The following is a 14,715-nucleotide window of genomic DNA, read 5'->3' on the forward strand; positions in this document are numbered from 1 at the left end:
CCTGATAAAGAGTCCCTCCCCATCTTTCCTTTAGGCCCCCTTTAAGTACTGGAAGGCTGCTGTAAGGTCTCCCTGAAGCCTTCTCTTCTCCAGGCTGAACAACCCCAACTCTCTCAGCCTGTGTTCATAGGGGAGGTGCTGCAGCCCTCTTACATCTTTGTGGTCCTCCTGTGGACCTGCTCGAGCAGGTCCATGTCTTTCTTATGTTGGGGACCTCAGAGCTGCACATAGTACTCCAGGTTATGATGGAATCTGTTTTCCTCCGTTAAAAATTTAATTTTCTTCAATTATGTTTTCATCTTTCTGGAGGCTGCTTCAATTATAAAGACTGGACAACCTGTGTGGAACCAGCTCCAGGAATCTAGTGATAGACCATCTGTATATGCATTAAAAGCATGCTTCTTCCGCCATGAGATGATTTATAGAAGGGGAGCTGGGACTGCCTATGTGTTCACTGTCACAGCTGATATGATCTGGCACGTGGTATGTTAACATATCGGGTATGTTAATACATTGCAGATTTAGAAGTAGTGATAAATCTGTGCTTCTACTTCCTCTCCAGAGGCAGTGGTTCCTTTTTGTGGGTTTTGTTGTTTGGCTGTGCACTGAGCTGGACTTGGGTTAAAATTAATGGATTTTGGGGGAAAAGAGGTTGATTTACCCAGATGATTTGGTTGAGAGGGTCACTGAACAAATCACTGTACAGATATTGCTCAAGGGAGGGTGCCTACTTGTTAGGGACAAGAAGGAGGTCAGGCGTAGAAATGATTAATCCACTGCCAAGGGAATAATTGCATGGACTTGAGCCCTTGTCCAGTATTCCTGAGGTGAAAGACTTTGTCCTCTGTAAAGAATCGTGCAGAAAGTGCTAGTCCTAAGCATCAGTGCTGTTAATGTGTCCGGAAATATTAATGTTCTTAAAGATTGTGGTGGTGATGCCTACAAAAATATACTGGAGGTTTCAACGCATACTGGTTTACTTATGCTGCTTGGTTTGGAAAAACATTTAGTAATTAAGTTAAAATAATTAAATCAGATATTATGAGCACAGGATAGATTTCAAGCATTCTTTTTCCCCTTGAGGTCACAAAATACTGTTCTTGCATTAGCATCTTGGAGTCCGTTGAGCACAGATTTTGGGTAAGTTAAAAACAAAGCTAAGGTAGAGTAAGAAGACTTGGTATCTTGGCATAATGAGTGCACAACTTGCTTGCGGCTGGTGGCTTGGTATCCACATTCTTTTCAAGAAGAAAATTTTAGAAAATTTCACTGAAAGTGCAACATCACATGATTCTCTAATTATCTTTCTGTCTAATATATTCAAAATGACATTTTGAAAATCAGTGGCACCGTGTCCAGGATGAGTATGGCGTATTACAAGGAACTGCTTATCCAATTTTACTGGGTCATCTGAGTATTAAGTCTGGCATAGAACATCTTGGAAAAGGCAGTCAAGTTTTTAACACTTAGTAGAAGACAGCTTCATTCAGATAAATATGTTATCTGCCCCTCCACTTGGAGATGCCTGGCTTCAGGGAAGTACTCAGCACCCTGCAAAACCAGCTATGACTTTAATGCAGAAAGGCCAGTTGTTGTTTCCATTCCAGCTTTGAAAAGCATCTTGGGGTCAGGGAGTTACCTGGTCTCCCTGCATCCCAGTGGGCAGTGAATGGTCAGTAGGGATGCTGAGTGACCAAGCTTCATATTGCCCAAATCTTGCTCTGCTAGCCTGTAGAAAGCTACACAGGTTACGCTATGAACAGATTCCATGCATCTCTTGAAAACCCATCTACACTTGGCTTTTCAAACCTTTTCTGGTTTAATTGCTTCAAACATGCTGTTGGGTACTGCTGTAACTTTGAACTGGTTAAATCTGAAATGAAATCTGAAATAAATATTAAATGATATGCATACAGAATCTTCCTTTCTTGTCACCTTAAGTATTTGTTTAGCCTTCATACTTGAGCTTATTTTACCTTTTTGGAATTGATATTGTACTTTATATGATGATTATTTCTCATAGTTGAACTTCAACATTGCTGCTGACCTAGGGCCTTACTGTGGTTAATATGTTCATGCATACAGTATTTCCCTTGGTTTTTTTCTTTCCTTTTTCTTAAACTTTTTTGCCATAATTACAGTAAATGATTTCTTTGATTGCTTGTTAAGAGGGCAGAAATGCTGTACCAGCAGCCTTTTTTTATTCTTTGCCTCTGCTACTATTCTTTTGCTGGCTCCTGAGGGTAGTAAGATCTATGCACTCTATTAATTTTCTTGCATACTAGCTGCAATTGCAACCTTTAGTAATTATTATTTAATTAACTCCAAAGTATTGCATGAATAATGCAAAATTTAAAAAATGTAAAAAAGAATAAAGGTCAAAACAAGGTATTTTTATATTTCAAATCCATAAGCATTATTTCTTGGAATTTTTGTATACGGTATAAGTAGGATGATGACATTAAATGGTCTGCATAAATGTAGAAGTATCAGAGGTATGTAGTAAAAGAGAGTTTGGTATTTAGCTGGGGATCAAATTTGTTTTCATAATTTGTAGTGAGAATTTCTTAGAGCCTTGAATGAGATGCTTTCCTAATGTTGAAATTTTATTTCTGCTTTACCTTTTCTAGGTGTTTTCTTTTCAGTTACCAGAATATTATTTTTTGATAAACACTGACTAATTCTGGCAGAAAAAAAGTTTGTATATATTTGGATATCTACATAGACATCAGTAGGTCTGAGCTGTGAATGTAAAAATGAACAGTAAAGTTTTGTGACTGTATATTTGTGTGAAGGCAACATAAAGACTGGCTTTTAGTAAGTAAGAGTTTCTGGGTTTGCTTTTGTAGTGGATGGCTGTATACACAGAGCTGCTGGGCCCTGCTTGGTTGCTGAATGTCGTAACCTGAGTGGCTGTGAGACTGGACAAGCAAAAATTACGTGTGGATATGATCTACCTGCAAAATGTAAGTCAACCCTTCCTCCATGTTTTCTTATTGTTTTAAGCATGTGGAGCTGGTAGGCGTGCTTTATTTCCCTGTAGTCTAATTCAACAAGGTATTCATTTTACAAAATTAGCAGTGGGACTTAATTAAGCATGTTCTGTAATAATGTCTTCCCCTCAAAGCAATTCAGGCTTTTCTAAACGATTGTTTCACATGTGTTATCCAATGGAAACCTACATGTCTCTAAAATATAAAGCATCTTTCATGTTGGTTGGTTGGGGTTTTTTTTGCAAGCTAAAACATATCCTTTCATATGCATAATAAAGGATTGGAAATGCTTTATGAAGTATGAACAAAATATACATTATCATATTTAAGTTCCATGGAGACAGTTTTTGAAACTGTTGCATATTTCATATTCTTCGTGCAGATTCCTTGATTGTGAATACTTTGAGAGCTGAGGAGATCAAAGTGATGTATTGTGTTTTCGGCTGCTGCGTTGAGGCTGATTGGCAATTACCATGAAGGCATCTGTCGCACTTTAGCTTTCGACAGAGTGCAGCTTAGTGCTGGAATGTTTTTGCACTTTGAAAGTGGAATTGTCAAAATTCACATCCTATTTAAAATAGGGACACAGCTATTTGACCTTGTTGCATAGATGTTGAGCTTGTCTTGGAAAAAATGAACATTGACAGCACGTTGGTTGGTTGGCCAGTCTGTTATATAAGAATAAAAAGTAGGAAATCTCTGCAAGTTAGGATGTTATGGAATAATATTTTAAGATATGATGATACAAATACCAAGAAAGCATTGCAAAGAGCATATAACTAGAATTCAAGCTCTCTTTTTTTATATGCAGTCTGCACTAGGAACATGGCTCATTCTGAAATATTTAGATCTGCTCTCTTAATTTGTTCTACACTTTTTTCCTGTAAAATGAAATGCTTACTGCAGTAGCAGGTATCTTTTTAGGTTCCTGTGGCCCATAGTGCCTTAGGTAAAGAAGAAAATTGTGTTCCCAGTCATTTGTTGGCACCTTCTATGATGTTGATGTGAGCTATCAACTATTTCCTTAACAGTGATAATTGCTATATATGTTTTATACCTAGTTTTACCACTTGCTAATGACTGTTTTTGAAAGGTTAATTTGACTAGAGGTCAGGGAAATTGTTGAGGAAGATTCAGTGTGGTAGTTATGTTGGGTTTGTGTATGGCCAAAATCTTCACAGGATTCCTATAAAATAGACAGGGTTGTTAGATAACACATTGTAATTTACTGGGGATTTTTGATGTTTAATTCTTCCCCTTTAAAAAAAAATCTTGGGAGGGACAGAAAAATTGCTCATCCATAGATGCATAATTCCTCCCATGTATTTTAATGAGATAAATAAAAAAAAAAAAACAAAAAAAAGTACTAAAGCCATGAGCACTGAACTGTGTTAGAAAGAGAAAGGGTCATGTCTGAGGCGTGGCCTTCACTTAAATTTTATAGCAGTTTAATGGGTCTTGCTTAAGTTAGGTTTGTAGAACAGGATCCTGTTTGAAGACTATAGGAAAATTTTTTGGTTTGTTCTTTATGAAGGAATAATAAACAAAACAATGAGAAAACCCATTATCACTTGCAGTTGGAAATAAAACCTGTAACCAGACATAGAGAAAAGTCAATATTCTGCTTAATCAATATTCTTAGAAATTGAAATTGCATCAAAACCACATCTATTTGTATTTGATCATGCATCAGCATGAGAGGGGGAAAGGATACATTAACTGATAAACAGGCAGAGGGAGGGAAATGTGTAGTTTGCATGCGGAGGCTGAGAATTAGATACTCTTGAGTTCTTAGATTTTTTTCCTTAAAACATTTCTGTTCACCAACTGTTGTTTTCTTTTACTTTTCCCTTTAGAAGCTTTGGTTGTAGGCTCATTAAATTATTGTACCTTTTAGACTATTCATCTGAAAGTGATCAAACAATCAAGACTGTTTTCGTATTGTAAAGAGCTATAGAGCCACGGGATATCTTTTGTCACTCTGTGTCACTTTGTCATAATAGTATGACAATTTAACTGTGGATACTACTTTACATCTGATTTTTGTGAAGAGAACAGCAACATGACGGGAGGTCTGGACTTCCCCATCCAGATGGGCTGTGATGCAATTTTGTGTGTCAGCAATTTTTTGAAGGTTATAGGTGAATGGATAACTGCCAGCTTTCACAATGTGTTTGCTTTTCACTTATGTATTTGTATATAGGAGACCAACTACAATAATCCATTAACAGTTTGAGTAGTGCAATGATTATTTTGTTGTCTCTGCTCTTCTCATGATTGCAGTTGGATGAATAATGGTAGTAAATGTGAAATGTATTTCCTAGCATGATGAATTGTTGTGGGTTTTTTTGTCTAAAAGAATTGTAAAATGTTACAATTGTATTTCCTACCCCTGGGTTTTTCCCATCTCTACTTCTTGATCCTGAAATGCTTTGCTTAGAAGCAGTTTGCTGAAATCAGCAAAGCTGCTCTGGGATGGAGCAGCCTGCCTGTGTGCTGTATGATGCAGGACTTGGGCTTAAGCGGAGGACTCCATGTTAAGATTTAGTATTCAAAGATCATGCAGCATATTGCTTTGTTTTATAGACAACTTGGAGGAAGTTGGAATTAAATTTGGCATTTGAAGGGAAGGTATGCTTTGTTAGGAAGCTGGTAGCTGGTAAATAAAAAACTGGCAATCTCCTTTATGATCTATTGTATTTTTATTGAATACTTTGCTGTATTTACTTAGGTTAAATAAGAACAGGTCTGACAAATTATTTCTTCACAAAGGTAAATTGAAAAATAATGTCTGACTGAAAAATGTAAAGATTTAGTGTATAGGCTAAGCTTTCTGTGATTTGTTCTTGTTGCATCTGAGTCAGAGGTCAGTTCCTGAAATACACAAGTAACAGTAAATGTTCAGGGAGAGAATACATAGAATAATTCATTTTTTCCCTCATCTTTTTGTCCTAATAGTGTGAACAGACCAAGATTAACATGTCTATAGCCTAGAGATGTTGCTTTGTGAACTTCTCACGATATATATTTTTGAATGCCAAAAAATAGTCTGTATGAAAATAGAAGTAAAATCAAATTGAGCTTTCTAATTACCCGTTAATGTAACATTCAGTACAGTTTTACAGAAGTCAGTGTAATCACCATCTGCCTTCTGTGCTGCAAAAGCCTACACAAAGCCCCCCCAAATGCCAACCGAGTTATTTGCTGAATACATAATTTTGTTGATGTAATCTATTGTTGTTTTTCAGCAAACACCTATACAGGCACCAAGTTTTCATAGCGCTTTGGAGGGCTGAAAAAGGCAGTGCTTTTTGCTCTGAGATATTTTCCTTTAATGCTCTCCCAGACCAATCATCAATTACTTAACTTCTGTACTTCATATTGTTGTTCCTTTTAAAGAAAAATTCATTCTAAATATTGAACAACTGGTCTTCAAACATTGAGCAGTACTCTGATACCGTCATGCTTTAAATAACAGATGAACAGTATCTGTTTAAAGCTCTACAAATGCTTGTTTTCTTTCTCATTTGATTAATGGTCTCAGTTGACTCTACTGGCAGAAAATGGTCTGAATGTAAATTGTGTTTATGGCTGGAACCAGGGGAACCCTGTCAGAACACATTAGAAAATACACTCCCATTCTGCAAGGTATTTAACAGGCTTAAAACGAATTGCAGACGTGGTGATGACATCCAACACAGGTAAGGGGTACCCCCACCATGGCAGGAAAGGACCCCCAAACTAACTTTTTTCTATTGTTAATATGTCTAGTAATAATTTCTTTATTTTTCTGAGAAATGTTTGCTAATAAACCCCTTAAACCTAAGAAAATAAAATCTTACAGCTTCTAATATGGGATAGAGCCAACCATGGTAAATTAAATCTGAAAGGTGGACTTTCAGTGGAAGTACCTTGCTGGAAATGCTAGGCAGTTTCTAATACATTGGTTGTCAATAAAGCTATAATATTTAGAATAATTTTTTTTGTTTGCTCGATATTTTTAGTACTTTAAGCAGTGTCCTTTAGGAAATGCCATATATATTGGCATAGTCTTCTGGTCCAAAGTCACTGTGTACATCAGTCTGGAGTAATAATGTGAATGTGCTCTCAAAGACAATTCCTGCTGTGAAATAAGTAGTTAGGAGGAGTGCTAGTATTAACCGCAGTAGGAAGAATCAGCCTTTAAATTTGTTTAATCAGACTAAAAAGTGGAGATTAAAAAACAGAGATTAAAAAGTGTCCTTCTATTATATAGACATAATTTTCTGTATTTAAAAGATGAATATTTGGAGGGTATTATTTTAAAGTAAGGCTGTAAGGGTAGTGATTTTAAATCTCTCCATATTTTCTTGGAGATTGCTTACAGAGCTGTAATTAAAAGGTTGATTATGAAGAAACAGAACTCCAAAACCCTACACCAGTACTCCAGAACTGATCAATTGGAAAAATGGGGCGTAATATTCAAGCATATTATCTGAATTTCCAGGGTTCCACAAAGACCTTTGTTTGTTTATTTACTTTTAAAACCTTGGTTGATTTAATAATATGTAATTTTTTTTTCAAACGATTCTATATTTCCGATACACAAGAGTCAGAGATACTTTCTTCTGTGTGGTTCTGATGTGCAGAAGAACATTGTCTTTGCATGACTGTTCAGTTTGCTACCTCCTTTTTTCTTCCGGAAAAAGTGTGGGAATTGAAAAGGAAAGCATTAAAAGTGAGCAATACGTGGCCAAGAAAGAGGATTGCTTGGAGAAGACTAACTTCGTTACTAGTTCTCTGTTGGTCAAGGTCCTTGATCTTCCTCCACAATTGCTTTTAAATATTTAAGTGAAAACAGGTGTGCCACCAGATGCATAGCTAGACTGAAGTTTGATGACATTCCAGTTGAAAAAGGCTGCTGATAAGCATATGGTGACACGATCATTAATATAATTGAAGCTTCATAAATGTTATGATAGTTTTCCAGGAGGGATGTCTTTATACTCTTTGTCTTAGCTGAGAAGCATCACATTATTGTCAGCATTGTGCCCAAACTGTGTGACACCTATTGGAAATAAAGGTAAAGCCCAAAAAAGCTCTAGGTAGGTATTTCCTGAAACAGTGCTGAGCTGCAGCAGCTGTTTGCTGTCCCTTTTTTTGTATTTCATAAATCTTTATCATTCCTTAAATATTTAAAACTAAACTTAAAATGAAGCAAAGCAAGTTAATATTAATCAAAGGTCCAAGATCCCTTATTCTTGATATTTTTGTTGTTTAGATTTCTTTGGGAAAGGATTCTTAAATGGTTAACAAACCCACTTACTACGTATTTGTGTGGTTTTCTTCTGAGTTGTGTCTAAGCTTCAAATCTTTTTTTTATAAGCTCAATTTATGTGTTTTATGACCATTTTGAAAATAAGTGCAGTGTTGTCTTTATTTTGTTTTAATTTGGTCTAATTGGCTTCAGTCATCTTAATGACCTGCTATATTCACCATTAACAATAGCGTACATTGCATATGCTGTAAAAGTGTTGGAAAGGAAATATTAATGATTACTTCTTTGGTCCTGAAACCTGCTTAGATTTTAGAGAGGGTTTTATGGTATATTGTAAAGCTTTATGGCTTGTCTCTCCCTTATGTACCCCCCTCCACATACACACACAAAGGGAGAAGTTAGGACCCATGGGGAACGATGGGGAATGCATTTATCAACTTCAACTAAACAAGTTCAAACATCTCCTTCTCTTCCAAGTCTGCTCAGGGTCTGTCATCAGTTTGGGTGGAAAAGGGAGAAGTGCTGTAGCTACCAGCTGAAATATGAGGTTATGAATCAGTGAGAATCTTCCAGCACAAGACTATGTGGTCTTTGTCCTTGGATTCAAGCCTAGCTCATATACATTTTTTAATGGATATATTCTTTAAAATTTAATTTGTGAATGGACTGGCGTGTGCATTTGTCAGTGCTCTGTGTAGTGTCGTGCTGTGACACTTTCAGCATGTACTACTGCTGGAAACCCTCATTTCCGATCAAATTTTTCAGTTAACAAACGTGTGTATTGTGGCTAAAGAAAATGTTTTATTATTGATCCTCACTGCTAAATCTAAATCCTCTTCTTCTGGGCATCACTTGTTGCAATCCAGTGACTGAATACTGAACTCCAGGACAGGAGTGGGCACAGACAAAATTAATAGGAGGACTGAACCATTTGCTCAGTAATTGGGTCCACCATTGGCTTATAGTTAATAGGATGTGTTAACACGGTGTAATGTCAGGCAGCAGAAACTTGATGCCCTGAATTTCCCACCCTGGTCTTATTACTTCTGTAATTCTGGATATCTACAATTTCTGCAAAAGTCCAATTCTTGCTGTTATTGAAAACAGTAAAAGAACTGAGTTGGCAGTGTAGTGTGGTGGTGACGGCAGCTCACACTGTTTATTCCTGGCGTCAGCATTCTATGTACTGGGGTTTACCCTCTGGATACCCCCTTGATGAAACAGAGAGTAAGTTACAATGTGTACACACTTTCCTAATGCTTAATTTATGTGTAAGTTACTATTTAAAATGTCTCCTAATTCAATGAAAAATAATTTTCACTGGAACATGACTTTCCACACTGGTGGTGTATAGTCATTCCTCAGGCATGTTGGCACTGAAGCAGGGCGTTGTGTCCCTTAAGGCTAATATATTTTATTTCCTCCATATTTGGGTAGAGTTGGTCCTTTTTACTCAAATAATAATAATAATAAAGTCTAATGCGTAGCAGAAAAATAAACAAAATTCTGATAGCTACAGTCAGCTGACAAGTAGAAGGGGTTATAATGGGTTATAATGGAGATGTTTATGCTTCTTTAACTGCAGCAGTTGCTGCTGCTCCCACTCTAATACGTTCCTCAGTAGCCAAAGCCTACACTCAGTACTTGAAAAATTAATCTTTGATGCATGAGATTTTGTCTGCCTGAATTTTGCTTGTCTCATTTTAAATGGTGATAGAAATTGCTTACTGTAGTAAAACACAACATTAACCTCATAGTGTGTTGGCACTTTGTGATTTATGCTGGGTTAGTCTCTGAAAAATATGCAGCCTGTCTCCCAAACCTGGATTTACCTTATAAAATATGTTGGCACAGGTTTGGGGCTTGAATTGGAACACTAACTGCTGATACTCCATCTCTCTAGGGTAGGAAAAGAGTTTAAAATTGTAGCCTCTCAGAGGTCATTAACTTCATATCATTTCTTCAGATTAATAATAATTATATTCTTGTAGCTGGAATGTTTTAAAAACAGTACAGCCTGATTTTCTTTCTTGCAAGCAAAGTATATGATTCCTTTTTGTGCTGAATCTGCATATTCCTCAGCCAAAAATATGATAAATTATTTGCAAATGGAAATAATTAGATCATAGATAATAAATAAGGACATAGCTATTTTCATTCTCCTATTTTGAAATAAAGCAAAAGGAGTAATATGGACGTGAAAGGTGCTGTGATTTTTTTGAGTTATCCTTCACTCACCCACAAACCTTGCTTTTTACTTGAGGTTTAAAGCTGCTAATTTTTTTTCTTTTTTTCTGAATATATTTTGAAAGAATCTTATAGATGAAAAGTGGGACTGTTTTAAGAGGAGTTTTTTACCTGTAATCTAATTCCTTTCGACCGCTCTAAAGTGGATAGGATGGGACGGTTATGTAAAATGGTTTTAAAAGATCTTTGTTTCACCCAGCAGAGGAATCTTCAGGCTATTTCACATAAACTAAGTGCACAGACCAAAATAAGTTTTTTTGGTGAAAAATGAGACCAAACACTCAAAACATTTTCTTCAGGAAGAAGACATCAGGTGTGAGACTGCATGGCGTAAATAATGTTTTAATTGCTGTAGGAAAGAATCTAAATAGTGATTAACCAGATAGTAAAAAGAAATTTAAAAAAATTGGTATTATTTGACATGCTAAAGGTGCTGTTTCACTACTGGTGAAAAGCTACCATCATCGAAGACATTTTGCCTTTGAGTATGGGGATCAAAGTCACATGGATTTTTTTGTTGTGGTTGTGCTGCAGTAGGAATTTATGAAAAAATTAGTTTCCTGGGTTTTTTAGATTTCTCCTAGTGTCCCCCTTTTCTTAACTTTGTCTTCACAATCAGATATTTTTTATTTTTTTTTAGTTTTGTTTAAAATATTTCTCAGATCTTTCCTTCCTTTTTTTGGTATTTGTGAGTTTTTGATGATGCTTATGAAGATTCTTGAGTTATCATCAGTGATATTGTACCTTTTTGCAAAAAAAAAAAAAAGGAAAAACAAGTGATGGAGGGGATACATTTATATTACTGTATATCTGTAGCTATTTATCTATGTGTGTGTTTATATTTTTTCTATGCATGCTAGTCAATCTTGCAGATTATTTACACCGTTGCATGACTTGCAAATGATCTACCACTTATCCTCTTCTAGATTGATGGCAGTATCTTGTAGGTTAATTAGCTGATAAGAAAAAATAGGTTCTGGATGTCATTGAGTTTTGGCCATTTTCAGAATATCTGGAGAAGAAATGTTAGTTTTTAGTGGTTGCAGCATGGGGCTCTTAGCTTGCTGGATTAGGACTGAAGTTTTACTGTTGGGAATACAGAGGAACTTTGAAATGTGTCATCTAGAGGGCACAGGAGTCACTCTGATCTGGGCCATACACCTTTCTGGATGTCTTTGAATATTAACAAAAAATCAAACCGTAACAAAAAAGACTGAGAGGTACTCCAAGTGACTGATAATAGTTCTAGGACCAGGTTTAGGAGGAAAATGTATTAATGCAAGATACAGTACTCTTATTGTAAACTTTTTTATAGCTGTTTCTGCCCACATGCTGGTTTGTAGATGAGTATAGTTTGTGTAATATAATTTACACAGTAAGAAGTCAGAAGAAAGTGTTAATTAAACAACTGTCACCAACTTTGATTTATGTCTTCTTACATACTTTTTCTTAGCTAGTTGTCATGCTACAGATCTCTCTTCTGGCTCCTTGGGAAAGTGAGTTATACTGAATTCCCTGTAACCTCAGACACAGCGGCCTGAATCCTTATATTTTCTAGTGATGTATCAGAGAGATGGACAGAGAAGTATCTGACCATTTTAATGTTTCAACATGGCAAAAAAGAATGTGTTTAATAGATCATTGCACACTTCTAAGTATGCTTCCTATTTAGTTTTCAATAAAAATAGTTGGTATCTTTCCAAGGCTTTTCCAGGCTTATAAATAAATAAATACACAAATGAGAAATGCTTTGCAACACTAAAAATAACCCCTTTGATATCTAATTATATGTATGTCTGTCTGGATTGCATTTTTTTTTTCAACTTTCTTACTAGGCTCTCAGTATAATTTTATACAGTGTTTGCATTAGAATTAAAACATGTGGGTCCATTTTGAGAAAGTAAGAATAGTACTTAGTATGTTGTAGCCTGCTATAAACAGCAGGTCATCAAGACTGTAAACTGTTTAAAGTAGCCATGAACACAATGAAGGAAACAGTTTTTCGTTGAAGCTTTTTGTTTTAACAGCTGCATTATTAATTTTTAATTCTCCAGTAGAGCTGGGGAAACTCCGCACATGTTATATGTGAAGCAGAGAGGGGAAAAAAACCTTGAGACTTTGAGAGGTGTCATGGATAGCAAAATAACATCATATAATATGCTCTGAAAGCCTGCAGTTTTGAAAATCACAATTCATTCAAGTAAGAGATTGCATTTGTGTCAGGTGTAATCCTGTCAGAGGTGTAATTTTGTTTAAAACAACTTTTTTTTGCGAAATGGTGCAGAAATATTTCCAGGGAAGACTGTTCATTTAAAATTAATTTGTTGTAATACAGCCTCATGAGAAGCTGAAATTGAAGTTAATGCAAAATTGACTGGGGAGCCATGAATGTTGCTGGATTTTTTTCAGTTTAGAGAGTTGAACATAAACAAAGATGCAAACCAAGTAATTTTCAATCAGAATCTTACACTTGGCCATGAAAGTCAACTTCAGAAAATGAGTTTTGGCTTTGAACGATTGGCCACAACTTAAGAATAAAACTGCCTCCCCATTACTGCCAGGATCCCTCCTTCTTGCATGGTTTTTGAAGGGCATAAAAACTCTCCTCTTGTTGTGATTTATTGTTAAAGAATATTTATTACCTGTCTTGCTTAGGGACTGTATAAATGGAGACTGCATTTGACATAAAAATTAGTTTTAGCCAAGACTGGTATTTCCCTCCAGATTACAAAAGAAAAGCCCAACAAGACAGAAAAAACCCAAAGCCCCCAAACAACAACAACAACAACAAAATCTTGTTTGGGTTAAAATTTTTATAGTGGTTATTGTTAAAATGCTTCCAGTATTGTCGTTGCCTTCCTCACTAGCTCTTGCTTCCGAGTTAAATCAGCTCTTGAATGGCACAGCCACCACTCTGGCCTTTCTTGGATTTTTGCTGCTTTTAGCAAGGGAAGAGACCTATCCGACACACCAGACTGGGATGTGAAAGAAAATCTAATTATGTTTGATCAACTGGAATGCCACTGTGTTAGCCTGGGAACAATTAGGGTAGAAGTAAAGAAAACTTATATACAGGTTTGCCCCCATGGGGAATTCAAAGGCGTAAGATCTGTGTCGGAGGTCTGTGAATCTTGGAGATACTTGGATGTCCTATTGCAGCTACAGATCCACAAGTCCTCCTTATTTGTGGAACTTTTATTCTGCAATTGGGGTATTTGGGTTTTTCTCCTTTTTAAAAAATTTAAATATGCCACTATATAAGTTCCCCAGACGCTTTTTGTCAAATTAATGTAATTTTCAACACTTCAGGATCTCTAAAAACATAGTAAGATTTCATCTTATTTTTTCCCTGTCTTTTTATTGTTGATTTTAGACAATGCTTTATTTAGCTTTTCTACCAGATAGTTTTATCAAAAAGAGCAGTTAGTTCATGGGTCACAGAATCTCCTGTGATCATACATAGACGGTGAGGCTGAAAATGAGAGGACTTTTTTGGTCTTTTTTTTTTTAGTAACAATATTTTATGGGACCAATGACTGTGAATAAGAGACCAGGGCAGCACAAATGAGTAAGTCCCTTGTATGGCAGACACAGCATGTTCTGAAAGGAAATCCACTAAGGTGGGACAAGGTGGTACCTCATATACCAAAGAGCTTGGGGGACTTTGGCCTTTTTCACATGTTGTGATGCTGTTTGGTGTGTTGTGTGTTCCTGTGGCGTACAAAGAAATTTCAGCTGCAGAACTCCTTCCGCTCCTGTTGCTCTCCTCCCAGACAGCTCAGAGCTGCATTCATGCCTGTAGGGATGCAGACTTTAAGCGCCTGTTTAAAAATAAGAAATAAAAACCCACTTGTGCGTAACCCACATTAGACAAGTGGATCAGCATGACAGCAATGGGAAGGAGAAAGTTTCCAAGTCTTGACTTAGGTTGACTATCTTTTAATAGGAGAGGAACATAATTTTTTCAGTTTTTGGAATATTCTGTGGTTTAAAAATATTCTTTGAATTAGTTCCAACTGTGGATGTGACTTTTGTATCAGAGTAACATACCCATCAAGAACAAGCTGAGAGTATCAGTGCATTTCAAGTAATCCACTGAAACAGCATCAGTTGGTAACAATTTTCTGTCACTGCTGTTCAGTGTTGAATTTGAAGCAGAAGTGTATAAGCAAATGGCTCTGTAACCCATTATCTAACCTAGTTCCTCATAAGAATCCC

At 36.3% G+C, this 14,715-nt stretch overlaps 1 protein-coding gene across 4 annotated transcripts in view; it reads left to right on the forward strand.

Moving 5' to 3' along the window:
• The window catches only part of MACROD2 (mono-ADP ribosylhydrolase 2), a 912,387-nt gene that overhangs the window by 272,006 nt on the left and 625,666 nt on the right, over nucleotides 1–14,715 (forward strand). For all 4 annotated transcript variants that reach the window (XM_049799615.1, XM_049799616.1, XM_049799617.1 and 1 more), the window contains exon 5: nucleotides 2,850–2,966. In XM_049799615.1, coding sequence (XP_049655572.1) covers nucleotides 2,850–2,966 — 117 coding nt within the window. The remainder of the gene's footprint in view (nucleotides 1–2,849; nucleotides 2,967–14,715) is intronic.

The sequence above is a fragment of the Accipiter gentilis genome, chromosome 5 (genome assembly GCF_929443795.1).
Source record: "Accipiter gentilis chromosome 5, bAccGen1.1, whole genome shotgun sequence".
NCBI classification, from domain to species: Eukaryota; Metazoa; Chordata; class Aves; order Accipitriformes; family Accipitridae; genus Astur; species Astur gentilis.